Below are 27,453 nucleotides of genomic sequence, written 5' to 3'. Positions count from 1 at the left end.
CGTTCTCCCTGGGAATGGGGGTTTGGATCTGGAATAACTGCCGGATCTCAGCCCCATCTCCTGCTCCCCGCCACCCCCAGGGCTGTGCACCACCCGCCCAGGAATGCCTCCCTCCCGCCGCCTCTCCAGCTCCCCCCGCCTACCTTTTTTCCTTGGCAACTCCAAAGGAGGAAGCCGGCACAGATGCTTACATCAGACTCTGCAGGCCGGCACTTCTCAGAGTGCTGGTCCGGCTTCCTCTCCAGGAGGTGCAAACGTGCAAGTCCCTTGTTCCAGCCCAAGGGCGCTTTTCGATTGCGCCCTGTGTGAGGGTTTTAACTGACAGGGAAGGTGGTGCATTCTGCCCAACCTGGCTATTTAAGCCATTTCTCCCGTCCACACATCATCTTTCACACATCATAGTAAGTAAAAACAAGTTTTACAAAGACACCTCAAGTATGCAATATGCTGTCTCATCCAAAGGAAATTGTATTGTGTAGATCTGCTTTTGGACTTCTCACCACTCAACTGAAAAGCAGAATAATGTGTAAGACAAAGGCAGCCAAATCCTGAACTGGACTGCCCACACCGCGATACAGCAAAACGACCACTGCTGTATCCCAGGTGGGCAAAGAGGCAGCTGAAGTTCTCCTCAAGGTGAAGAAACATTTGTTCCCTTACTCTGTGTTGAGCCTCAGCAGCTGCTGTGGGTCTACTTGGATCTGCACCAGCAAAATTGCTGGCACAGAGCCGAGTAGCCCCATATAGGGTTTTCAAGCCCAGGAGGTGGGGTAGGATCTGACAGCAACCTCTGCTGCCATCCCTGCCCCCCTCCCAGGCCTCTGCCTCTGTAGCATGTGAGGCAGCTACTGCCAAATGAGAAACAGGAGAGGCCTTCCCTCCCCCCATCTTTGTGTTGCAAGATAGCAGCTGCCACAACATCTTCTGCGTGTGCCCCTATTCTAGAATGCAAGTAGGCACATCCCACCAGATGCAAAGCAAGACCAGGCAATGGAGGCCAAGGAGCTGACTTCCGTATATATGAAAAAACTGTCTCTGTCACACAACCTTACATTTATCCCAGGCATGTATTTTAGTGTTTATTTTTGAAAATCAGCCTCCCTTGTTGTATAGAGACTCTGCTCTGCAGGGTGGATGGAGGTGTTGATCACAACGCTTGGTCCATCTGTTAAATGGGGTGTCTGATCCCCTGCGCATATCGTGTTATATGATGTGGGAGGAGCCTCATGCTTGATCCCACTCTCTATGCACAGGAGTTGCATGTGCAGCTGGAGGCTTGCCGGGATGCCCTGGGATCCGTCAAGAAGCAGCTCTCTGACTGCCAGCAGGAAACGCAAGCGGCAAAACAGCGGCTGGAGGAACAGAGGCATGAACATGAAGACTTGACGGGGACACTGGAGGATTACAGGAGGGAACTGCAGCACTGGAAAGCCTCCATAGAGATTCTAGGAAGGTGAAAACACAAAGGGAGGCTCCAGATGCGTGAATGCTGTTAGGTGACATGACTGACTGCAGATTGTGATCTCTGAATATATAACCCAGTAAGGAAGCCTGTTGCTTTCCTCTGCAGTGGTGTGTCAGTGATTGAAAGCTCTCCCCAAGGTGCACTAAGCCTTTCCATCTGGTCTATTCAGGCAGTACATTTGAATGAAAAAGTTTTGCAGTGGCTGATGGGTGGATGAAGAGGACATGACCCTCTTGTTCATATTCATATAAAAGGGTCTTCTGATGGCCACAGAGGTGATATCATGCCTGCCCATCAGAGGCGGTTCTGGGCTTTTCTCCACCCATGTCCACCTTTTTCTTTGCCACATCCCCGCCCCTGACCCGGAAGTAATTGCGGTGACATCTCCTCTGTTTCCCCTTTGAAAGTTTCCCTGCTTCTAAGGCTCCATTGGAATGTTTTGGCGCTGGCACCTAGGAAGTATTCGCTGACTGTGGTTGCCTCCTGGAAATGGTGGTTGCCTCTGACCTGGACTCCATCAGAGCCAGAAATGGGGTGCATCTCCTCCAAAATCAGAGGAGGCACATGCTGCTTTCCACAGCTCTGAGTGCCACCACCTCCCCTCCCCAGAGAAAGTTCCCCTCCCCAGACGCAGTTCCCTTCTGATCAGAGAAAGGGGAGGGTGGCAGCCCTTAGATTGACGCAGAACCACCCTGACAGTGGCTGTGAGAGCGCAAGCACTGTTGGTGCAGTCTGTCAAAAACCATTGGGGGCGGGGGGCTGGTCTCAGTGCCATTCCCCCGGGCGTCTAAATTCTTAGCACCAGGGGCATTTGGGCCCCCTGCCCCCTAGGTCTGCCGCTGCTCACATCAGAGCATTCTGTGTTCATTGGCCAAAATGATGATGAAACTGTTGACTCTAGAATAAAATGCATCAGCATTTGTTATTGCCAAAGGTTATCAGGCACGTCTGTGCTCTAACTCCAACAGCATTAGAGCGGTATTTATTTTGGATATGCATAGGAGCATCTGTGTAACTAGTTTGTTAATTTGTTCTGAGAAGGTTGTGAGGACAGCTGTTAGTGTTGTGGAGTGGCCCCCAATAAAATTTTTCTTTGGGGGTAATTCTTTTGTGATTTGGGCTTTTTATGATAATCAAGAGTCTGATTGATCTCTATATTTGAGGCCAGAAAAGTAATTCTGAGCAGGTTAAACTACAAGAAACTCTTTGGTTGCTTTTGCCCTTTGCTGCACTTTTGAGCTTGATTCTTTCACTTGAATCATATGAAGCTGTCTGTGCTGCAGATACATTGATGTGGAGTGTCTGCTCTCCTACTATAGCTCATTTGGGTTTGAGTTACTTACAGTAGTTCTGCCTTTGGGGCCAATTTATGTTTTTAGTTTCTTCTCTCTATGATTCTGTTCGATGCTGTTGAAGGAGATTTTATACAGTCTGTTCAAGGAGTTTCTGCCTTTGATGTGCATGTTAATTTTAAAAAAAGAAAGTAATAAATAGGGCATTAAAACAGGTAGCTCAAAACAACCCAGATGATTGCGATATCCTTTGACTATGAACACTCTTCAGTGACATGCAGCCCAATTCTGTCAAAACATTATGCTGACAAAATGCATGTTCTGCCAGCACAACATGTTTTATGGCAGTTACAGATTTGACCATTCTGGTGTGAGCAGCCAGGTTTGCACTCCAACAGACTGGGAACACCCGCCGGAGCAGGTATGGCCTCACAGGAGGTGCAGTAGAGAAGAGGGAGGAGGGCAGGGGTAGAAGGAATAGGGAGGAGATGGGGTGGGGAGGAGGGCAGATTGGGGCCAGTAGGGGGGGCAGGTTCAGTGGCAATGGTGTCCATTGAATCCTAACCCCCTTCCCTGGTCTGATCCACCTGCACAGATCAACTCAGATCTGTGCCGAGTTGACCCATGGCAGCTGCTGGAACTTAGCCCAGAGTAAGGAAACAAATGTCCCCTTGTCCCAAGGAGAATTCCAGAGGCCATAACCCCACCTGCATGTGCTGGATACTGCAGTTGGCACTGCTGCATCGCCGTGTAGGATTGGGTTGTTACTTGGATTCTGTTCAGACTAACATTTTTCTACTGGTTTAAGAGGGGAATGACCCTAGGACTCAGAAATGCCCCCCCTTCAGTCTCCTTGGTTAAAAAGTAACACATGAATGTGTATACATTATAAGTTTATTGGTCCTCTTTACACCTGGTAACAGATTCAGGAAGCTTACAGGTGTGGATGAACCCATTATTCTGTCAGTTCATTATTTTCAGAAAAAGTGAGGTGAAGGTATAGGATGAATCCAGAATAAGAGCAGTTATTTTCAACCTTTTTCAACCTCAGGGCACAAAGACAAGGCACTAAAATAGTCAAGGCACACCACCAGGTTTTTGATAATTGACAAGGCACACCATGCTGCCAGTGGGGGCTCACATCTCCCATTGGCTCTATTAATAAATGACCTGCCCCCAAATTCCAGTGGCACACCTGTGGACCACTCACGGCACACCAGTGTGCCATGGTACAGTGGTTGAAAATGGCTGGTTTAGAGACTCAGCTAGGAAAAATGTGGGAAGTTGGAAGGGAAAGTCACTGCAGTGGCTGAGGAAAGGGTTAATTGCCCAGCTCCCATCATCAGCCCATTCTCTGCTGGAAAGTGTTCTCTTCCAACGCTGTGCTGCAAAGGAAAAGTGGTGGTTGAAGGCAAGCAGTGGAAACCAAATATGTAGTTCTACCCTGAGACAAGCCAAGAGATAACATGTTTGCATGGGTTTGCAATATCTTTGCCCCAGGTTGCTCACATTTTGTCTTCTCATCCTCACAGAGAGAAGGAGACCTTGGAGAAGGCATTGGAAAACCTGACTCAGCAGCTTGACTCCTCCCATCTGGAGGTGGAGCGACTGAAGGCTGTGAATGGAGACCTGCAGAGACAGCGAAAACTCCTGGAGGAGCAGAAGGAAGATATAGCAAAAGAAAGGGAGAGAACAAGGAAGGAGCTAGAGAGAGGGTGAGATGTTGCAGTTGTGTCTGTACCACGGTGATGGACAGTACAATGCTGCTCTCTACTTCATGGGGATGATGGAGGACATAGAATACCTTCTCAAATTGAATTGGTGTTAATAAACTAATGGCATTGCCACCACTGGAATGTGCATAGCGGTGACTGCTGCAAAATGACCGTAAAGTGCACTCCAGCGGCACACCAAGTAGTGGAATGCTAGAGTGCTGATGGGACGGTTGGAGCCTTCCCACCAGCATCAACAGGCTCAAAGCAGCCCACCAAAGCAAGGAAGATGGTGAGGGAGGTGGGGAGGTAGAGGACAGAATAGAGGCAGGGAGGGGGTGAATGTTTGGGGATGGGCAGAACTGGGGGCTGGGAGCCTATGGGAGAGGGTTGTTTTGGTGGCGATAGCACAAGCTAGATCCTATCCTCTCCAGTAGCAGCCTCCCTGTCCCTTTTCTGTACTTTGACTTAGACCTGCACTAGCGATTTCACTAGTGCTGGTCCAACGAGACCAATAGCAGAGGGAGTAAGGGGTTTTAAATCCCCTTTCCCCAATGTGCCATCCCCCACTGGATACAGTGCACCTGTTTTCAGTGTGGCTGTGCTAGTGGGGGAAGGATAGGATTGTACAGTTAGTATCTACATACTTTTTAAAATTCTGAAGCTGTTTCACATGCATAACTTTACATAACCCTGTATGCTAAATTACTGTCGTATTGCAGATAGAGCTGAGGTTAAGAGGAAGTAGCTTGTCATAGGCCCTTTTAACTCAACTCAGGGCAAAAATGAGGTCTCCACCAAGGGCTTCTTAGTTCACAGCTCACATACTACAAAAGCTCACAGCAAAGTATCTGGCTAACTTTACTTTATTATTCAGTTTTGGAAAAGGGCCTTTTAATGAGAACTCAAGTTTTGTGACTTTTTCTTTTGTTTTGTAAAAGAAAGATTTGTAATAATGAAAGGAAAAAATCTGAATCCTTGCTACATTTGTAAGAATTTAAAGAAGAGACCTTCCAGACCAGCATTGTGGTAAGTGTAACCTGTCCTGGTTAATGAAAGTACAAAGCAGAACTAGACCTTTTCTTCCTATGCAGACAAAGATCCCTGGAGCAACTGGAGGAAAGGATGTCAGCACTGAAGAAAGAGCTGGTGACTGTCAAGGAGTCTTTGAACCAGGCCATGCTGGAGAAGGATGTGCTAGAGAGTGCTAAGGAAGGCTTGAGTGGAGCACTTTCCAAAGTAAGGATGGTGAATATGAGCAATCTACTGGCCAAAAGACTCTGCATTCCTATCTGTAACTAACTGGAGATATTTCTCCTTTCTGCTTAGACCTATTCCCATCTCTATTAGGGCCCAATCCTATCCAACTTTTCAGAGCTGATGTAGCTGCAATGCAGACCCAAGGCAAGGGAACAAACATTACCTTACCTTGAGAAGGCCTGTATGAGTGCCCCCACCACCACAGAATACAGTGCATGTCCCTTTGGCATAGCTGCATGTGGCTGGGCGGCTGATGTAGCCTTGCTTTAACCGCTCGCATGGCTGCAGGGCCACATCTGGTGGTCCCAGCGCTCCAACTGGGAACTGGAGAACCACCCTGGGGGTGGAGTACTAGGGAGAGCACCCGCGCTGCCAGCCAGTTGGTCACCGTGGTGCTCAGCTGGAGCGCAGGCTGGCCCAAGGTCTTGCAAAACCTTGGGCTGGCCTTGCAACTGGAAGGGGCAGGGCTGGGCAAGCCAGTGGGTTGGCCGCTGGGGAAAGGGGTTGCTTCTCCTGGGGCAGCTCCAGCGGCCAGGGGTCAGCCCAAAGTGGCAGCCATTGCATTACCTCTGCCTGTTTCCAGCTTGAAGGGGCAACAGCCCCAATCCTGGTCGGTCTACTGTGGACCTGGGAGTACCCAGGTCCTAGGCAAGACCAAATGGGAGCCCAGTCAATCTAGGAAAGGGGCAGGGGAGACCTCCAAGACCTCAGGTTGCCTCCCCAGTGGTGGACCCAAGTGCCCCTTTTGGCAGCTGCCCTGGCCAGCAGACAGGCACCCTGCTTGCTCAGCACCCCTACCCAGCATCCCAGCGGCCCCAGCCTGACTCACCTGATGGGAGCAAACCTGGCAACTGGACCTACACCAGCTTCAGGCAGAAGCCCCTGCTTGACCTTGCTGCTAGCACACAGATATCACCGGAATTTATATTGACAAACTGAGGTGGACCTGGGCAGATATTGACTGAGGGTTGTGGGAGCTGTTGATGGGGACCCTGTGAATATAAACGCTATGACCAGATTAAGGGCACAATACTTTCCAACTTTCCAGTACCAGTGCAGCTGCAATGCAGCCTTGAGGAAAGGGACACGTTCCCTTACCTGGATGAGGCCTCCATGATTACACCCGCCCCTCACCGCTGGATGCAACTCATGACCTGTTGGCATGGCTGCATTGGTACTGGAAAATTAGGCAGGATTTATCCAAAAACAACTCAGCAGAACTCTATAGCAGCCTCCACAACTGTCTATCCAAAGGGACCTGCCTGCAGGCAAGAGTGGGAGCCCCGTTGACACCCCACTCCTTGGGGGGGGCAGACCAGGGCCCCACCATGGAAGTTACACTGCATCAGCACTGGAAAGTTGGGAAGGGTTTGGCCTCTAGTCCACAGCAAAATGGAAAGCAAAATTTTGACTTTATTTACAAAAAACCATATTAAATTATTCTCTAAATCATCTTGAAAGATATAACATTGTTTAAAACCAACATTAGCAAGCATGATCAGATTGAAGAGATCATTGTTTGTGCCTGTGACAATGGAAATCATCACATTCCAGTCAGTTCAAAAAGCTGGTGGAAATACAGAACAATGGATAAGACCAGAATCCAAGATAGTTACAGGTAGGGGTTAAGTCAAGGTGACTTTCAAGAACAGGGCTGGGCCAGTAGCAGAAAAAAACTTCAACTTGAGAGACAAAAGACCTACATAAGGACACAGTGAAGTATTATAGCTGTGGGACAGATGTGAAATGTTGAGGATTGTGATATATACCTGGATAAGTTGGGGTCAGACTGGAACAAAGGTGGAATTCTTGCAGTGACATCAGAGATCGGCCAGGTTGGATGGAGGGTCCACATGAATCAGAGGAGCTACCTAGTTAGACTGACCCCTGAACCCTCAGTATCAGTTGCAATGACACTGTCCAGTGCGCCATCAGAGGGTCTCATGGGGAGATCTCTGCTGGACTTTGTACAAGCCCCCCATCAACCTGGCAACAGCACCATTTTTGGAACCAACAATAACTTCTGGTTACTTTTTGCAATTCCAAGTCATGCTTAACCTTAGAACTTTAGTGGGAGGCAGCTGCATTGACCAGTTAGTAGCACAGAATGTGCTGCAGACAATGTGGTGCTCGTGATAGCTAGTTGCTCTCCATTTATGCTCCTACGGAGCCAAAACTCATGGTGATTCTGCTTAAGCTTAGGCCATAGGTTCACAATGAAATGAGTTCCGGATTTGCAAGGCCTTACACAAGTTGCTTGTTAGCTAAGTATTTTGGAAAAGCATTGCTTGTGGCAGCTTGTTTTATTGCAAAGCCATGCCAGACAGAAAAGCAGAGTACTCTTTTACTATGGAAAATGTCACTGAACTCTCTCTTTTCATGTGTGTTCCCATTTGTTTGTGGTTGGTGAGTGAGAGTGTAAAATCTTAGATATTCTTTCTGATAGTCCATGCAGAGCAGCACTTTCAGCTCTTACTGTGAACCCCAGAGGCTTAGCAGTTTATGGTATCTAAGACAGTCTGGCACTCCAGAAATGCCAAGTTACTTTCCTTGCGTATAAAAATATCAACAGGGAAAGCAGGCCTGTGGGTGAGGTGCTGCTGTTGCCTGCCATCACATCATCTGGGCTCGATACTTCAAACAGTAAACTGTGTGCTGAGTTAATCTCTTTTCTCAGAAATAACATGCCCACTGAGGCCATGATCCAATTGGGCAGGCCCCGAATGAGTAACTATTTTTGGTAAAACACTGCACAAGCTGCTGAGATTGGTTCCACTAAAGTGAGTAGCAGATCTCTTTGCCACAAACACTTTGGCCGGGATGAGGTTTCAGAGGAACTTCATTTTCTTAAATTGTCTGATATATAAGGAAAAAAAAAAAATAAACTTCACACTTGTGTACTTGTGTTGTATGTTCACATCCTCACATCACAAGGATTCCTTTCTTTTTTTCTCATTCCTTCTAAAATATAGACACTGGCTGGTATTAAACTGAGAACAGACTGAGGAAATTGAGCTTTTAAATATAATATTTCAGTGTTAACCCTTTATTTTGGGAGGAGCTGTAGTTCACTGGTAAAACACATGCTGAACAGGCAGAAGTTTCCAAGTTCAAACCCTAGTTTCTCCAGATAGGACTAGGGATGTCTAGAGAGCCACCACCAGATACTATAGATAATACTAAGCTAGATGGATCAATGGTCTGACTTAGCAGAAAGCAGCTAGGAGAGCATAATAACATAAGAACATGAGAAGAGCCCTGCTGGATCAGGCCAAGGGCCCATCTAGTCCAGCTTCCTGTATCTCATAGTGGCCCACCAAATGCCTGAGGGAGCACACAAGACAACAGACACAATCTGCTTCCCGGTGCCCTCCCCTGCATCTGGTAATCAGAGGCAGCTTGTCTCTAAAATCAAGAGCTTACACATACCTAGTATGACTTGTAACCCGTAATGAACATTTCCTCCAGAAATTTGTCCAATCCCCTCTTAAAGGCATCCAGGCAAGATGGCATCACTACATCCTCTGGCAAGGAGTTCCACAAACTAATTTCACAATGGGTAAAGAAATATTTTCTTCTGTCTGTTCTAACTCTCCCAACATTCTTTAGTGCAGTGGTATTCAAACTGGGGCGTCACGATGCCCCAGCCTGTGGGTCCTGGCCTCTGCCCCCTTAAGGGGTGGGGGCAGCCAGGAGACAGGGGGAAGGCAGCGGCGTGATCAACAGGATCGCGCCGCTCAGGGGGGGTGCAGGGAGCCCTGCACAACAGGCAGGGCTCCCCAGGTCAGGAAAAGTGAAAGCGGAGTGATCGTGCCCCGCTCCGCAAAACCAGAAGCGGGTCCCCCCTATTTTCCTTTTTAAAGATAGGCGTGGCATTTGCTAACCTCCAATCTTCTGGCACGGTGGCCGTTTTGCGGGACAAGTTGCATATTTTAGTCAAGAGATCAGCAACTTCATTCTTCAATTCCATAATAACTCTTGGGTGGATGCCATCAGGGCCCGGTGACTTATTGATCTTTAATTTATCAATGAGGTCTGAAACATCTTCTCTTTTAACCTCTATCTGACTTAATTCCTTGATCAGGAGGGGCCATTCGGGCACCGGTATCTGCCCAAGGTCTTCTGCCATGAAGACAGATGCAAAGAACTCATCTAATTTCTCTGCCATCTCTAAGTCTCCTTTTATCTCCCCTTTCCCTCCCTCACCATCCAGAGGGCCAACCGCTTCTCTGGCGGGTTTCCTGCTTCTAACATATTTGAAGAAGCTTTTATTATTCCCCTTAATGCTGCTGGCCATGCATTCCTCATAGTCTCGCTTGGCCTCCCGTATCACCTTCTTACATTTCTTTTGCCACAGTTTATGTTCCTTTTTATTCTCCTCATTAGGGCAAGGCTTCCATTTACGGAAGGAAGCTTCCTTGCCCTTTACAGCCTCTCTAACTTGGCTCATTAGCCAGGCGGGCACCCTCCTGGACTTAGTTGAGCCCTTCTTCCTTTGCAGTATACACTTCTCCTGGGCTTCTATTACTGTTGTTTTAAACAGCTTCCACACACATGGGATGCACTTGGGCACGTGTGAGCAGAGGCAGTAGTGGGCAGCAGGCATGCTGCCAGGCATAGGAACTGTGTTGTCACAGGTTTGTTTAGGAAGAGCACAAGGGTAGAGGCTCTGAAAAAGTTATTTCAAAAGCCAACAGTCATCTGACTAGCCCATGTAAAATGACTGGATTACATTACCAGAAAATTCAAATATGGATGTATTTCCTCAGATCGAAGCCACCAATGCTGAGCTTGAGCTCTCCTTGCACAAGATGAAATCAGAGGATGCTGAGCTAAGAGACTCTCTAGCCAAGATGGGAGCATTGAATGAAGGATTGGCTCATGACAAAGTCAACCTCAACCGCATAATCCTGCAGGTAACAAGACACAAAATTGACCTGCTCCAGCAGGCTGTAGTAGGGAGTGTGCTGTGTTGGGAGTGTGCTGTGCACAGCAAGCAATATATAGTTGATCATGTCTGGGGCAGAAGTAGCCCTATCATTGGGCAAGTTGAGGCTGTCACTTCAATCAGTGGATTTTGGGGTCTTTTGGGGGTAGGGAGGAAAATGCAAATCTAACCTGTAGGCACCACAGACAGTTGAAGATCACAACAGCATATTTTAGGGGAGTTGATGGAGCCCAACCATTAGGGTATTATAGGTAAAAGCAATCACTTTAAATGATGCTTGGAATACAATAGGAAGTTGGTGCTAACCCTAGAAAATTGTTGTAATCCTCCATATGATTTGGCTTCTTTGGAAAATGAGGGCCAAACTGGGCAATGGATGAAGATTCTTGGTTGGACCGCCTGTCTCTTTAAACTTTTGTAAAAACCAGTTGCAGTGGGGACCTGATTCATGTTGGGGCTATGGTGGTAGAACAGTGAAGTATTAACCTTTCCCTCCCATGCTGTTTTCCCATTGAAAACCATCCCCTCCCCCAGTTGCTATTTGCCTTCATAAGGAAAACCTGTGTATATCCATGGACCATAAGTTAATAAATCAAATAGCAACTTGGCAGAACAAAGGGATGTTCAACAGAAAAATAGCATGGGAGAAAGGATTAACTCCTCCATTCCCCAAAGCTCCAGTTCAAATTGGAGATTTCATTCCCCCTTCCCAATGGCTGGTTTTTAGAAAAATTTAAAGTGATCAAAGATCTGACCATGGACTTTCTCTTGTCTAGTTTGTGACTGTGGCAGAAACAGACTTTCTTCCAAGACTCAGGCCAGTGTTTTAATCTTCTCTGGGACAATATAGCCAGGTCCTGCCAGAGCGTGCCCCAGATTCTGGTTTGTCTGCCAGCCCCTGAGTGTCCATTGCTTTGAGCAAACAGAGCTCTCATCAGTGGTTTCCCTGGCTGCCAAAACGCACACTTTCCTAGAGCCTCTTTGAAACCCACGATAGCTTTCGGTCTCATGAGCACCATCCCTGCAGGGCTCGTAACCGCCAAGAGCTTGTAACTTGCAGTGAGGCCTGAAATGGGGGGACTCACAGTGCTCACACACTCCACAGCTTTTGCCAACAGCATTTATAACTTCCGGAAGACTTCAAGCCCAGCCTTTTTGCCTAATGGAAGCTCATAACCTGCCTACGCAGCACATGGGAAAATTCACCCAAGTCCTCCTAACAGAGCCTGCGGGACTGTGGCTCTCAGTGAAGCACCTGCTTCACTGGCTTCAAAGGGAAAAGGAAAGCAAAATATTTCCTGTATGATTTATACATGCAAGGAAAGCAAAGAGAGAATTACACAGGGACTCTGTAGCCCCAAATTGCACCAAAGCTTATCCAGGGATGAAATTGTGTGTTGGAAACTGAAGTGCTAAGAGGGAATCTAGGGGTGGGGAGAGACCTTAGTCACATGACTAACAGCACACCCCTATGCATCTCTACTCAGAAGTATGCCCCATTGTTTTCAGTGGGGCATGTATAGAATTTCCACCTCAGAGCATTTTCATGCAAATGGCTTAAATCAAATTCTGCCCAAGTTGACTTTAAATGCAGATGTATAAACCAAAATGCACAGCTGAATAACAAATGGCTCTCCTCCATTTTCTATTCCATGCTATTGATTGCCGGTTGAAGTAAATAGTGAGACAGAAGCTCAAAATCATTTGACCTCTTGCTTGAAAGTGTTATCAACAATGTCCTCAGCACTTTTTTAAAAAGACAAAGGTCTCTGACTAGTCTCCTCCCAATTGTATAGCTCTAAGGCTCTTGCATTCCTACATAGGACCCTCTCTTTCCATAACTAGTAAACGCCCCTGTGCTTCCTTTTGCTGTGTAGGTTGAAGAAGAAAAGAGCAGGCTGCTGAACAGGAAGCGAGAGCTGGAACAAGAGCAAGCCGGTCGTTATGAGCGGCTGGCACACTTGGAGCAGGAGCTGATACGCACAAGGGCAGAGAAGCAAGAATTGGAGCGGAGCTGCCAGGCCTCAGAAGAGAAGCAGGAGCAACTTGAAGAGGAAATGGTCTTGCTGCGCAGGGATAAAGTCCAACTGCAGGACCAAGTAATGCAGGTGTGGGAAGGACACAAAGCTTTTTCTTACTGCAGGGTTAGTGAATCACCTTCATCCTAATTCCGTTCTCTCTCTCTCTCTCTACCTGGATACCTCTGAGAAAGTGACATGGCTCTAGACTGCATGATAGACTGCTAAAAAAAAACCCCACATTCTGCAACCCCAAAGCAATGGTTGAGAATATGTTGTGGAAAGCACAAAAACATGACCCTCTTTGCTTTTTTTCTGCTTCATTCATTCTGGGAAGCAGCAAATTTTTGCTAAGATCCTGGAAAGGCAGGTTTGTCTTCTTAAGAACTTGGGGGCAGCAGGCATAGGGGGATAGAATGACCAAGTACTAGGGGCTACATGCAGTACTGCCTGTGTGAGCAAACCACACTTATGTACAACAAGACTTAGCATATGTGACAGAATAAAGTAGCAACATGCCTCTCTTCCACAGATTGGTTGGTTGCAACCTTTGGCACTAATAGCAATGCTTGGATTCTCATTCTTCTATGGAAGGTAGTAACATGTGCCAGGCCTACTCTGAATCCTAGAAAAATGATTACATGAGAATAGACGTTGCTTTACACTGTGTTAGACCACTGATCCATCTGGTCCACTATGGTCTGCTATGATTGCCAGCACCTTTCCAAGGTTTCAGGCAGAGGCTTTGGCCAGTCCAGATATTAGAGGTCACTTTTAATTGGTAGGAATGGGAGAAAACATTTTTTATTTTTCTGTAGATTTTGCTGTTTTCGAAAGTGCAGAAAATGGTGTTATGTGTTTTTATTCAAAATTTACATGATAATTATAAAATTTAATCATTTAAAAAGTATACTAGGTAGATGACATAGGTGGTATAGTGTCAGCAGATACAGACACTGTCATCCATGCACCCCCATTAAATAATAAATAAAAACCAAATAAAATGTTTTAAATTTTTGCAGATTTTTTTTTTTTGCAAAAATGAGAAGTTCAGAAAATGGTGTTTTGTGTTTTTATTTCATTATCATCATTTTCTTCCACCTCTATCAATTGGATATTGGAGATCTTATGAATCCAAGTGTGTGTGCACTCACTGAACTATCCCCCTGCCTTTTGCTAAAGAGGATTCACCACTCATATATTTCATATATATCACCTCTTTTATTTAGCAGGGGGAGAGTAACTGGCCCTCCTTACCCCAGCAGTGTCTTTTCTAGTGGCTGTCTGCCTTTGTTTTGCATCTTTTAGATTGTGAGCCCTTTTGGGACAGCCATTAGGGAGCCATTAGTTGTTTGATTTTTCTCTGTAAACCGCTTTTGTGAACTTTTGTTGGAAAGCGGTATATAAATGTTGTTGTTGGTGTTGTTAATAATAATAATAATAATAATAATAATAATATACTTTCTATTGGCTCCACTTGTTGATTCTAATGTCATTTGAGAGAAGAACCTGTTTGTCCTCTTGCATTCCATTGGCCCTCAAACCTGGTGGGTAACATAGGGATATGCTCAGCCATTCTTTCACAACAGAGTTAGTCCAAGAGCTTTGTTGTTCCTCCCCAGGAGATCACTGGGTCAGAGGTGTAGTTCTCTAGCAGTACTGCCTTCAGAGTAGCTGCTTTGCAAGGTTGTACAGCCAAGATCCAGAAATGCTCTTCAGTTCCAACATTTACTATGTTCCTTGTCTTCTTTTCATTTCCCTGCTTTGTGCCAGTTGAACAGCCAGAAGCAAAATCTAGGTGAACAACTGGCCCAGAGTCACCGAGAGATGGAGATGCAAGCAGACTCCTTGCTCCGCTCCCTACAGGAGCAGGAAGAGATGGCCAAGGACAAGGCGCAGCTATCTGTAGAGCTCACTGCACTGGAGAGACACTGGAAGTTGCTTACAGAGGAGAGAGACACTCTCAGGTACTTCCCATGAAGCCAACAAAGAGTCCCCTGAAGATGGGGAATTAACTTCTGGAGAGCTTCTGTGGGCATAGGGAGATGTTACACGATGTGCTTTCCTTAATAGATGAGGTTTGCTCCATCCCTGCTTTAATGCATGTGACAACAAATACAGTGATAACACTGTCAGATAAGGAAGGTCCAGAAAACAGAGAGGCATGCCTTCATATATTTGCTTGGCACCTAAGACATCAGAGCTGAGAAAGGCTTCATTTGGTCCTTCCTCTTAGGATGAGTGTCACCACAACGTCATCCCCATCATCTCTGCAAGGGGATAACTCAGTATCGAAAGGACTGGTGAAAGCCATATTCAAATCTATAAGGCACAGGCATGGGATGAGGAAGGTTAACAGTCTTTCACACTTAGGTCCTCTCCATCCTGGCCCATTTCATCTGGGTTTCTTTTTATGTGAGTGCTCGTCACCCCAAGCTCAGCAGAGTTGGTGCAAGTATTGCAGAGCCCAACGCAGTATGCACTGGAAGAGAAAATATGGGTCCCTAGGGCAAGGTCCTAACTGGGAGGCAGAGGCTGGCTCTTGAGTATATCCTGCTTCCTCCTATCCTGTAGTTTACTGCTGCTAATGTTTCTGCTTCTTTGTTCAGATAGTAGCTTCTTGTACAAGCGGCTACCTTCTCCCATATGCACGTTGTACAATTTCTGTTCTCATCATGACTTCATAGCAGCCTGTGCTGTAGATGAGCAGGGACCCGCAGTGCACCAATGGTGGATGGAATCCCCAGGACATGTGACCTCTGGAGCAATGGATATATATTGGCCATACCTCAGTCCCATGTCAAGATCGCAGTTTTGTGCATGCCTGTAGAGCAGGGAAATAACAGCTTAATTGAACAGCTTTGATTATTTGCTGGTGTGTTCTTTAGAGTGGAGAAGGAATCGCTGGAAACTAGCCTTTTCGAGGCACAAGAGATGGCAGCTCAACTGGAGGCCCGCAAAGAACAACTGGAGGGAGAAAATCAAGGCATTGTCCTTGCCAGACAGTCTCTCCAAGGTACAGTATACACCAGCCACAGACCTCCACAGCCCCACACCCATGGTAAAGCTCTGTGATGGCACCCCCCCCCCGGGTTATCACTGCCCGTCCCAGGCAGAAATCCACCCCCCCTCACCTGAGGTTCACAGAGCCTCGCGTGACCTCCTACCACGCCGGAGAAACTTCTGTGAGGTTCCCCGATGCTATAAACTGTGCTTCTGGCAAACTGGAAGCACAGTTTCCGCCCCCATCAGGAGCCTCAGAGAGGCTTCCGCAGGGTCCCAGTGGCCGGCGCCTGGGGCATTTGTCCCATCAAACCCTATGGCAGGCGCGCAACTGGTATACACAGGATAAAGTCTGACTCAAAAGGTTGGTAAACTTAGCTTTTGCACTGAATTTTAGCATTTCATCAGAAGAGAATCTTCCATCCAAACCCTTAGCTGATCTACTGAAATACCAAAGGTCTATTGGCAATGCCAGTCTGTATTTATTCTTAAAACAATAGTGGAATTAGAACACTGATAGTCCATCATGGCACTGCTTGAGTCTGCTTGGTCTGAATTGTACCTTGTATTACTGGAACTGTTTTTTGCTGCAGCCTCTACTGGAGAGCACTCAAATATCCTGCAGGAGCAGGATATATCCTGAATGAGAGCTTGTTTTCCTTTATAGCGGAATTAGGGAAAGCTCAGCATGAACTTGCGCTGCAGGAAGCCACACTGAGAAGAGAGATAGAGATGTTAAAGCACCAGTTGACTGAGGTTGAACAAGAATGCCAAGTAGTCATCAAGAACCAGAAGCTGGGTTTTGAAGAGGATCTTGCACGCATCAAGAAGGAGAAGGTAAGTGGTTCAGGCCTCCAATCCCTTGCAGAAAATAATTCTTGATTTAAATGACAGATGCTAAGTTTGCAGACTAAATTCAGTTTAACTGCCAAGACAAGCTTGCTTAAACATCGTTAGATTCTGAACAATAATTGGGCTTTGCAATTTTTTAACTAAAATCTCCAGCTCCATGTGTCTCATCTGCTCTGAGGTAGCTCTCTTTAGTATTTGCTGAAGAACTTCTTGATAGGTGCTGTTCTGAATAAGAGGACATTTAGGACATCCCAGGCTTGCTATCATTTTGTCAGTGTTATCATAGGGAAGCTGGAGAGCGTGTGCTATGATCAATGATGGGTAAACTTGGGTTCTAATGAACTGAACAAAATGAAATTAGTAGACAATGTTGCATTGCTTTTGTATTCATACTGCTTTTTGCTGACTATGCTTTGGCTATCTGGCAACCCATGTTAATATAAAAACCAGTTCCCACAGGTGCTGGTACATAACTACAGTGTTCATTCTTCTCTCTGCTGGAAAAGAATTCTAACTGAAAGTCTGCATTATATGATACCATTTATATTCAGGGGCCAATTTTCAAGTCACCAATGTTGTGTAATGGCTAGAAGGTTGGACTGGAAAGATCCGGGTTCAAATCCCTGCTCAGCCATAAAGCTCACTGAGTGATCAAGGGCTCTAGCCTAGGCATACCTCCTTAGAAGTGAGTCCTATTGTGTTCAGTGAGGCTAACACCCAGAAAAGTGTGAATAGGATTGCAGCTGGGCAGCCCAATCCTGAGCTGCCCAGGGCACCCAGGCTTGGTGGCACCGAGAATGGCTGCCACTGGATCCTGCGTGCCCCGGGCTACAGTGGGAGGTGCCTTGGGAGAAGGGGACTTTCGACCCTTTCTCCCAGGTAAGGGAAGCAGCCCCGCAATGGGACTACTCACTTTACTGCAGACCAAAAGGTCAGCGGTAGAGTAAAGGCGTTCATGTAGGGCACAGAGCCCTCCCCAAGCGCCTTGGATCCTGCAGAGCAAAGCTCTGCGGACCCGCCTCCCTCCCTCCCTCCACCGGCATGCCTTCAGCCCGCCCCCTCCCCACGTCACACCTCCCCGGCATGCCTTCTCCCCTCCCTCTCACTGCCCCCCACCAGCCTCACCCCTCCCCAGAATGCCTCGTCCCCGCCCCACCTATTGTGCCGCGGCTCAGCGGTCCAGGAGACCACTGAGCTGTGGAAGCTGGGCGACTGCCCCACGCTAGCCCAGCACTGGCCGGCGCTGAGCTAGCACTGGTGGGAGCCCAGGGGTGAGGCTCGCAGAGATGCCTTACAGCACGTTTGCAACAGTGCTCAGCGGCATGGAGTCGTGCCGCTGAGCACAGGATTGGGCTCCCAGTCACCATCCAATCACTAACCTATTTTACAGGGTGGCTGTGAAGATAAAATGGGGAGGCCCTTATGAGGTCCTTGGAGGAAAACGGTAATGAAAATGTAATTAAGCAGTAGTAATATTTAGTATTTCTCTATTTTATGTCTGTCAAAGATATAATTTCATATGGATGCTATGTGATATTTTGTAATTGGAAATTAATCCCCAAGTCCAAAACGGATCATGTGAAGTAGTATATCACTTTGGTTTTGATATCTTCCATTTCCTTAGAGTCCTGCCGGACTCTGTTGTGGTCTCTGTGTCCTGCTCTAGTGCTATTGAGGTCTCAACCAGGCACAAGAAATAGGAATAAGAGCCAGGATGGTGGTTTGGGAGTTAGACTTGGAAGATCCAGGTGTAAATCTCCACTCAGCCATGAAGCTTCCTGGTTGACCTCTGGCCATCACCATCTCTCAGCCTTGCCTACCTCACCAGGGGTGTTGTGAGGACAAAAGGAGGGTAGGAACTATGTATGCAACCCTGAGATCCTTGGAGGAAAGGCAGTGTAGGCATCTGAAAAATAAATAAAATAAATTTAGTACAGAGAGATCTTCCTTGTGTGCTGTGTCAGTTTACCTGACAACATCGTGCATTCCCAATACCAGGAGTCTCTGCGCCTGGCACTGACTGAGGAGAAAGATGAGGCTATGCATCATCTTCAGCAAGAGAATGAAGAACTGGCATCCCAATATGAAGCTGAGAAGAGAGAGCTCATGCAGGAAATCCTCACTTTGCAGCAGAACCGGGAAGAAAGCCTCCTTCTGCTAGAGAATGAAAAACAGAAGGTGAGGAGGGAAGGCTGAAGGAAGGACATTAGCTAGAAGGAACCCTTTCTTCCTGTAATCCCAAGCCCTCCCAAGGCAAGACTCATTCAGGGTTTTGGTTGTGAGAATCCTGAACCAAACTGAACAAGTTTGCACGGCTTGTGACCCACCAGCCAAGGTGCAGCACATCAGCCATGTATAGTAGCTCTGCCTGGCTGGAATGGCGTGAATGGGTTGTCAAGCACTTCTCAGGCTACAGTATATGGCTGGTGAGCTGCATTCAGGTGGATGGTTCACAAGTTGTGCAGGCTGACCAAGAGTCACAGGTCCATTGGGCCAGTTATCTGGAAAGTGGTCAGTGTTCAGTGTACTCACTGCAGACAGAGTTACACGGTACCACCCAGTACTGACACACAGACTTACAGTTCAATCCTATACATATCTACTCAGAAGTGAGTCCCAGTGGGTTTGATAGCACTTACTTTCAGGAACAGGGCCAGTCTTAGGGTAATTCAAAGGACTCATGCTTTGGAGCTTACGCTGTAGCTGACGCTTCAGCTTGGGATCATCCATGCCGAGGCGCGGCAAGCAGAGCACTGTGTAGCCCACCCACCCCCGCCTGCCCTCTTGTCCATTTGGCATTATTGCACCACCACCAACCACTTCTGGTTGCCATGCTTCACACACAGCACTATCAGCCCTGGGCTCACCGCAACTGCTGTGCACCATGACTGCTTAGTGGGTGGGGTGGCTGCAAACATGCTTCACATTGCTGAAGCACTGCTCCTGGGGCTGGCCCTGCCCAAGGAAGTATTATATGATTGTAGCCTTAGGCCCCAATCCTATTCAAGAGGCATGCCAGTTGAGCATGCACTCCAGCAGCACACCAGGCCTTTGCACTGCTGCAAAAGTGACATAAAGCACTTGCAACAGTGTGAAGACTGAGTGCTAGTGGGAAGGCCAGAGGATTTTCACTGGTGCCAATGCGCAGAGCAGTGCCTGCAAGAGTAGGTGAGTGTGCTGTAGGGACAGGAGAAAAGCAGGGGGAGGGCAGGAGGAGATGGAATGGGGCAGGGGGAGAGTGGTGACAGGGGTGGAGGAAAGTGGGTTGGGCCTGGGAGGGGGTGGGACAGGTGGCACCAGAGCATGCCATATCCTATCCCTCTTCCCAGGCCTGATCTGCCCACATGGATCAACTCAGACTTGCACTAGCAATATCGTTAGTGCAGGTTTGAGTTGACTTATTGAGGCTGCCAGGTCTTACCCAGGGGCAAAGGGACAAATGTTCCGTACCTTGAGGAGACTCCAGCAGCTGAAATTCCCCTATAGGATGCAGCCAGGCTGGCACCAGCACCACTTCATTAGCTCAGGGAAATTTAGGGCGCAATCTCGAAAATGAGTTGGGCTTGTGCCATCCCAGGAGGGTCACAAACGTGCCATAAAGCGTGTTTGCGGCTCCTCAGCTGCATCAGCACACAGAGGTGCACCGACACATGGAGGCTGAATACAGCCTCCGTGGTGGCTTCCTCTGCAAGACTTGCATCGGCCCAGCAGTTATGCTGGATCCCAACCCCCAACTTCAAGCTGCTCTGCTCTCCTCAGATTTGTGCCACCTCAGGAGGTGGCGCAAGTTCGAGGGGACCCATAGGGGCAAGGGCACCTTACCCAGGGGTAAGGGAAAAAGTTTCCCCTTGCCTCTGGCTGAGCTGCCTTGGGCCCCTATCCTGCACTGGATACAGCACAAGCCTCTTGGCTTGCCTGTTCCAGCGCAGGATAAGATTGTGCCCTTAGTTAGATTGGGCTGTTAGTCAATTAAAGAGAAGGGTAGACTAGCCCACTCTTTACCTTCTACTCCAGGAAGCTACTTCCTGTTTCATGCACCCTCTGCTTGCACTGACGTCTAATTTCCCTGCTGTTACAGAGCTGATCCTTATGTTCATATGCTACTAAGTATGGACAGTTTTTTATGAAATGGTGCCAGGACAGGGACACTAGCAGTCCATTGAAATGTGAGCAGCACTGAAAGGAATGGAGGCATTAAGAACATATGAAGAGCCCCACTAGATCTTTAGAAATTTTAGAACAGCCCCACTGGATCAGGCCATAGGCCCATCTAGTCCAGCTTCCTGTATCTCACAGCGGCCCACCAAATGCCCCAGGGAGCACACCAGATAACAAGAGACCTCATCCTGGTGCCCTCCCTTGCATCTGGCATTCTGACATAACCCATTTCTAAAATCAGGAGGTTGCGCATACACATCATGGCTTGTACCCCATAATGGATTTTTCCTCCAGAAACTTGTCCAATCCCCTTTTAAAGGCGTCTAGGCTAGACGCCATCACCACATCCTGTGGCAAGGAGTTCCACAGACCAACCACACGCTGAGTAAAGAAATATTTTCTTTTGTCTGTCCTAACCTGCCCAACACTCAATTTTAGTGGATGTCCCCTGGTTCTGGTATTATGTGAGAGTGTAAAGAGCATCTCCCTATCCACTCTGTCCACCCCCTGCATAATTTTGTATGTCTCAATCATGTCCCCCCTCAGGCGTCTCTTTTCTAGGCTGAAGAGGCCCAAACGCCGTAGCCTTTCCTCATAAGGAAGGTGCCCCAGCCCCGTAATCATCTTAGTTGTTCTCTTTTGCACCTTTTCCATTTCCACTATGTCTTTTTTGAGATGCGGCGACCAGAACTGGACACAATACTCCAGGTGTGGCCTTACCATCGATTTGTACAACGGCATTATAATACTAGCCGTTTTGTTCTCAATACCCTTCCTAATGATCCCAAGCATAGAATTGGCCTTCTTCACTGCCGCCGCACATTGGGTCGACACTTTCATTGACCTGTCCACCACCACCCCAAGATCTGATCTGTCACAGACAGCTCAGAACCCATCAGCCTATATCTAAAGTTTTGATTTTTTGCGCCAATGTGCATGACTTTACACTTACTGACATTGAAGCGCATCTGCCATTTTGCTGCCCATTCTGCCAGTCTGGAGAGATCCTTCTGGAGCTCCTCACAATCACTTCTGGTCTTCACCACTCGGAAAAGTTTGATCAGGCCAAAGCCCCATCTAGTCCAACTTCCTGTATTGCACAGTGGCCCACCAGATGTCTCAGGGAGCACACAAGACAACAAAATAACTGCATCTCGTTGCTACTCCCTTGCATCTGGTATTCTGAAGTTGCCTGCTTCTGAAACCAGGAGATATTGGGGGGATATGGAGTGAAACCAAAAGGCTCAGCAAGCCTCATGGGCCAGCTGCAGAGGGCAGGAACCCAAGTACTCCCATATGTTTCCTTCTGAGCCCATCAGACATAATACATGAGTATCATTTCTGGGGCACTCTGAATTGTTCACATATGCAAGGGCTTCCCTCCTCACTATCTTCAGGCTCTGTCCCAGAAGGAAGCAGAGAAGAACCTCCTTTTGGAAAAACTCACTGAGTCACAGCGGGAATTTGCAGTTGCCCGATCAGAGATTGACCGGGTGAAGCTGGACGCCCTGAATCGCCAGGAGCAGGATAAGGTGAGCACTGGGCTTTCTGACCTTTCCATGGCAAGTGCTACAATGGTAGAGTCTTCTTCCAGTGAGTTACGAGTCCAGGACCATGCATAAAAGCTTATTCCCACAATTTTTTTTACAAATGTAAGAGGGTGAGAAAGAGGATCATATTTTCTTCTTCGTAAGCACCACTGGAAGCCAGCCAGGTCCAGCCTTTGGGGACATTTACAAAAATGGCAGGAATATTTTTGTTCTGCCAGGCATATGGAAGAAGTTGACCTTAATTTTTACTGCTAATTGTATTATTGAATTTATACTGGTGGTTATTCATTGTTTTGTTGCATTTACATGGAATCTTAAACGGCTGTTGAAGCATTCCTGGAGTCCTTGTTTTCAAGCAGGAAATCAAACAAATTTAAAAATAAAATCTTCTCAGTGCTCCTCTTGGAAACACTCAGGGGTATATTAGAGCAGCCCAATGGTGTTTTGATCCCTGTCTTTCACTATCCTAAAATAAGATGGGCACTGAACCATCCTGCAACACAAATTATTTTCTAAACTTGTTGGGTTGTTTTTTTTTTAAAGATCGGTTTTGGATTTTTTTCCTGATGCTGGGATCCATTTTTGGTTTACAGTAATACAATAATCTGACTTTGTTTCAGGTTCTTTTTTATTTTTTTGGAAATCTGAAAATGTTTCATTTCTGTGTGTGGTGGGAGATATACCGAATACTAGGAAATTCATTTCTGGAATCTTTCTTGCTCATTTCCCCCCATTCTTTCCTCCCAATTCCTTAGGTAGATGGGCTTCTCAGGTGCTATCTCTCATATTTGAGGCCAGAAAGATAACTTACCCCATCAGATTTGCCAGTGACATTCTAAATGTGAATAGGGACTCTGTGTGCATGTGCACATGAGGGTATCTGTGTGTCTGTTTCTGTTCCATTGTAATATCTGGCTTATCACACTTGATGGAGCTTTTTGCTTTTGAAGCACTTTTCCTGGGGTGCACCTGCTCTCTTCGTGTTCTTGCATCCTGTGTTCAGGATTGTTTAAGTTGATTAGGGATTAGGAGGTTGGTGGGTGAAAGTACTTTCTACAAGAGATAGTGGTGGAACTGACTGACCTTTTGGTCCTTTAATGTATGATCATTCTGTGACTGTGGTTGGACCAACTGCTTCCTCCCAGGAAAAGACATGGCAGAGTATTATCCCTCCTTGCTATCCCACGTGCAGAAAGCAGCTCAGTACATGAGTAACAGCTGGAAGAGAAAGGATCCATCCTGCCCTGTCACATATGGCTGGCTACAGCCCTACATAAGAACATAAGAACAGCCCCACTGGATCAGGCCATAGGCCCATCTAGTCCAGCTTCCTGTATCTCACAGCGGCCCACCAAATACCACAGGGAGCACACCAGATAACAAGAGACCTGCATCCTCACACAACTAGGTGGGCTGCCACTGATTTGTTTCTGAAAAAAGGCTGCAGCTTGTCATTTGAAACCCTTCCTTACCATTGGTTCTACTCCTAAGGAGTATTCCGGACTGCAGTGGCAGACTGGGGGGGGGGGGCAAAAGCCCTAGATGCCACACCTGAGGGCCTTGTGGGGGCAGCACTGCTGCACCCATGGCAGCACTGCTGCAGCCTCCACTCACCTGCCCTCTGGAGCCGTTCCACAGGCAGGCGAAGCCCCATGCTGCATCCCCGAGCACTCTGAAAATCTTCTGATGCCTTCAGAGTACCATTAAATAGTACTTCTGGTTTTCAGACAAAAACCAGAGTTACTATTTGACGGTGCTCTGGAGGCCTCTGAAGGTTTTTGAAGCACCTAGGAACATTGTGTGAGGAACATTGTGTGAGGCTCTCTGCAGTTGGGTAAGTATCCCCTGGAGATGCTGTGTTGCGGGATGGCAGCATTTTGTGGTCCTGTGCCCTGGGGCGGTGCAGGGGCCAGGTCCACAATTGCCTGGCTGTGGGTAATGTTCCTTGTGACGTCTGTCTGTCCAAACATAATGAGGAACAATTGAAGAGAAGTGAGTACCTCAAGACCAAACTATACAAGTCAGCAGGGGTTCTGTTATCAGAGCTCCCATTTTTTAAAGCAACCATAGTGTGGGGAGGGGCAGAATTGGGTTGGGACCATGGTGCTGGGAGAGGATAACTTTAATCCTTATGGTTCATACGTTATGGCAAACTATATGTTTTTCCCTGTGTGTCAAATAGGAAGGGCAGCTCAGATCAGGAAAACTGCACGAGGGGAAGGGTTAGAAGATCTTCCCTAGTACTCTCACCCTGAACCAATATCCCCCATTCTAGCTAAACTTCACTGTTAAAAAATGTAGTTGATATGATTGTGGACCTCATGTAGCTGTGCCCTCACTTCCTTAAAAAAGCAAGACACTTGTAAGTGAAGCACTAATGAAGGATAGTACTGAAGATGAGATCCAGGCTACCCCAGCTGTTTCTGGGATATCTCCCAACTCAAAACAGCTGGTGCAGGCAAACCCTGTTATTTCTGTCCACATCCTGATGAACTCTGAAAGGAGGAGCCGACCCAGTAGCAGCAGCTGGGGCTGTCATGCTAGGAGACTTATAGCATGAGGACACTATGGTGGCCCAGGATTTTCTTATCTGCTCCTCAGACTGCCTCTATCCCCAGCTTGCTTCCCAAAATGCATCACAAGCTGCTGCCACTAGCGCCTTCTTGTTTTATTCTGTTTCTTATGCTATGTTTTTTTGTAAAGAACCCAGTGTGGAACTGTTTGGTTCTGCCCTTAAATAAGAAACACATTGGCAGTATCAGCCAGGGCCCGATCATATCTCCAGAGAGATCCGTTTGCAAGCTTACAAGGCCCGGCCTCCTTAGACAAAGCAAACAAACAGCACAACAAGGGTGAGAAACCCCCACCAGAACAAATCTGAAAAGCATTTCAGCTGGAAAGATTGACTGGGAACCAGAGGGAAGCCAGTTTTCAAACAAATAATTTCCCTGAAGGACTGTAAACAACAGCCCCACCCCAAATGCGTAGAGCAGCACAGCATGACAGGCGTAGATGTGACCTGCCTGATCACTGGGATTTACTGGACATCTCCAGTGAAGAAAGCTACTCTGGTCTATCGACTCGGAACACTTTGTCAGCCATCTGTCTTCTCACTCTGTGGAACTTGAGCTGCATGGATGACTGTGATCCATCTCAAGCAGACAGGCTGGGACTGATGCAGTGAGCCATTTTCTGAAGGGGCGTGCATGACAGGGAGGGCTCTTCCAGGCTGGGACAAAAAAGGGCGAGGCAGTGAATCCCAGCCAGACACTTCTCCCTGGGGGCAGGGGATGTTGCAATTCATATAGCTGGAAGCTGCACGGCTGTGTTCCATGCATGGTCCGGTCTCCTCTCTCCTCCTTGGAGAAGCTTGTGTGTGGCTTGCAACGCAGTGAGCAAGTTCCTGGCAGCAGAAGAAAAGATCTTGCCCAAGAGCTTCTCATTTCCTGGAGCTCCCCCTCCCTGAATCCCCAGAGGAGTCTCCCTTCAGCCTAGATGGCAAAACAGAGCCTCCAAAACTCAGCAAGGAAGCTGGAGTCTCCCTGTTTCACTCTGGGAACCACAGTCCCTGCCAGTAATTTTTTTCCAGGAGGGATTTTGCTTTATTATTTCCATTTTCCAATATCATAATAATCCCCTGCTTCCTTGTCACCTGCATCCCATTTGAAAGAGAAGAATGAACCATTGCACTTTGATGGGAAGCTTTTTGTAATCCCTTTAAGGTGGGCCCAAAGGGAAGCCAGCTTAAAAAAAACACAAAATAATTTCCCTGATGTAAATGGGTGTTACTACATCATAATCAATGGGGCTGTAGCCCCACCTGGTCTGAATGATAGGTCGCTTCCACACTAGGGCCCTTTAGTGCTGCTGAAACATTGCTTTTCTGCATCAAATGAAAGAAAAACTGGTTCCCTGGCAGTGTAGTGCTCCTTTTTTCCTGCATTTTCCTGCAGTGCCCTGCCACCATGGCCAAGATCCTCTAGAATGTTTATTCAAAAGCAACTCTCTTCAGCAAAAGTCTCCTACAATGCTAATTAGTAGGTTCCTACTTTCAAGGAGCACTTGTTCCTGTTATGATTTGTTTAGCATGGCAGCAGCATTACTGATTGGTGACTGTTTAATTGCTCCTTAATTAGCTCGTTCCCGTTCCATAAAAAGACTTTGACATCTGATTTCCTCTCTTTTTTCATTTTTTTTAAAAAATGCACAATAGTAGGGCACAAACCTTGCAGCATTTCTTTAATTTCATTAAATCAAGGTTCTATGACATCAAGGCAGGAAAGGAATTCCAGAGATACAAGACCTCTGTTGAGGAAGCTCTGGCTTGGTAGTACCACAAAGATGGGGTTACAGAGCTGTTAGCCAGGGCTACTGCAACCACACAAATAGCCAAAGGAGGCACCTTGGGGTGGCTTAATTTTAGGAGGAGGCAACAAGAGAGGAGCATAGGGTGTTGCCTTGTACTAAGTCAGACCTTAGTCCCTCTAGCTCAGGGGTGTCCAAAGTTTTTGGCAGGAGGGCCACATCATCTCTCTGACACCGTGTCGGGGGCCGAATTAATTTACATTTCAAATTTGAATAAATTTACATAAATGAATATATTAAAGATGAACTTGTATGAATGCATGAAGGTCTTGCAATAGCTCAAGGCCTATAAAAGGCCTTGCAAAAAGCAAGGCTGGCCTTTCCTTTGCTGCTGCTATTGCATCACAGACGTGAAACAACAAGCAGTGGAGGGAGCCCTCATCCCACAGCTCACTCGAGAGGCCAAACAGTTGGCCTCACGCTGAGAGCAGTTGCGTCGGCCCAGTGTGGGCTCCAACAAATCTCCGGAGGGCCAGAGGCTCATTGGAGACTAGGGGCTCCCTGAGGGCCGCATAGAGAGGCCTTGAGGGCCGCAAGTGGCCCCAGGGCCGGGGTTTGGGCACCCCTGCTCTAGCTCAATATTATCAACTCCAACTAGCAGCAGCTCTCCAAGATTTAGAGAGGATTTTTTTTCCTCTGAAAGGAACTGAGGGTAGCATACTTAGGGCCCAATCCTGTCCAATTATCCAGAGCCTTTGCGGCCTCAAGGTAAGGGAACAAACTTTCCTTCACCTTGTGGAGGCCTCCGTGACTACCCCCTTCCCACCGCAGATGCAGTACACACCCTGTTGGCATGGCTGCATCATTGCTGGAAGTTTGGATAGGATTGG

The 27,453-nt window shown here is 47.4% G+C and overlaps 1 protein-coding gene across 1 annotated transcript in view; it reads left to right on the top strand.

The window, feature by feature from the left end:
• CROCC2 (ciliary rootlet coiled-coil, rootletin family member 2) overlaps nucleotides 1-27,453 on the top strand; it is a 105,613-nt gene that overhangs the window by 42,069 nt on the left and 36,091 nt on the right. Inside the window, exons 13-22 of the mRNA XM_066621670.1 lie at nucleotides 1,254-1,453; nucleotides 4,290-4,472; nucleotides 5,564-5,708; nucleotides 10,499-10,645; nucleotides 12,555-12,785; nucleotides 14,469-14,662; nucleotides 15,584-15,711; nucleotides 16,366-16,535; nucleotides 18,549-18,728; nucleotides 22,106-22,240. Of these exons, the coding sequence (XP_066477767.1) occupies nucleotides 1,254-1,453; nucleotides 4,290-4,472; nucleotides 5,564-5,708; nucleotides 10,499-10,645; nucleotides 12,555-12,785; nucleotides 14,469-14,662; nucleotides 15,584-15,711; nucleotides 16,366-16,535; nucleotides 18,549-18,728; nucleotides 22,106-22,240 (1,713 nt within the window). The remainder of the gene's footprint in view (nucleotides 1-1,253; nucleotides 1,454-4,289; nucleotides 4,473-5,563; nucleotides 5,709-10,498; nucleotides 10,646-12,554; nucleotides 12,786-14,468; nucleotides 14,663-15,583; nucleotides 15,712-16,365; nucleotides 16,536-18,548; nucleotides 18,729-22,105; nucleotides 22,241-27,453) is intronic.

Source organism: Tiliqua scincoides, chromosome 3, assembly GCF_035046505.1.
Source record: "Tiliqua scincoides isolate rTilSci1 chromosome 3, rTilSci1.hap2, whole genome shotgun sequence".
Taxonomy (NCBI): domain Eukaryota; kingdom Metazoa; phylum Chordata; class Lepidosauria; order Squamata; family Scincidae; genus Tiliqua; species Tiliqua scincoides.
Note: the sequence above shows the minus strand (reverse complement) of the source record. Positions and strands in the feature narration are given on the sequence as shown.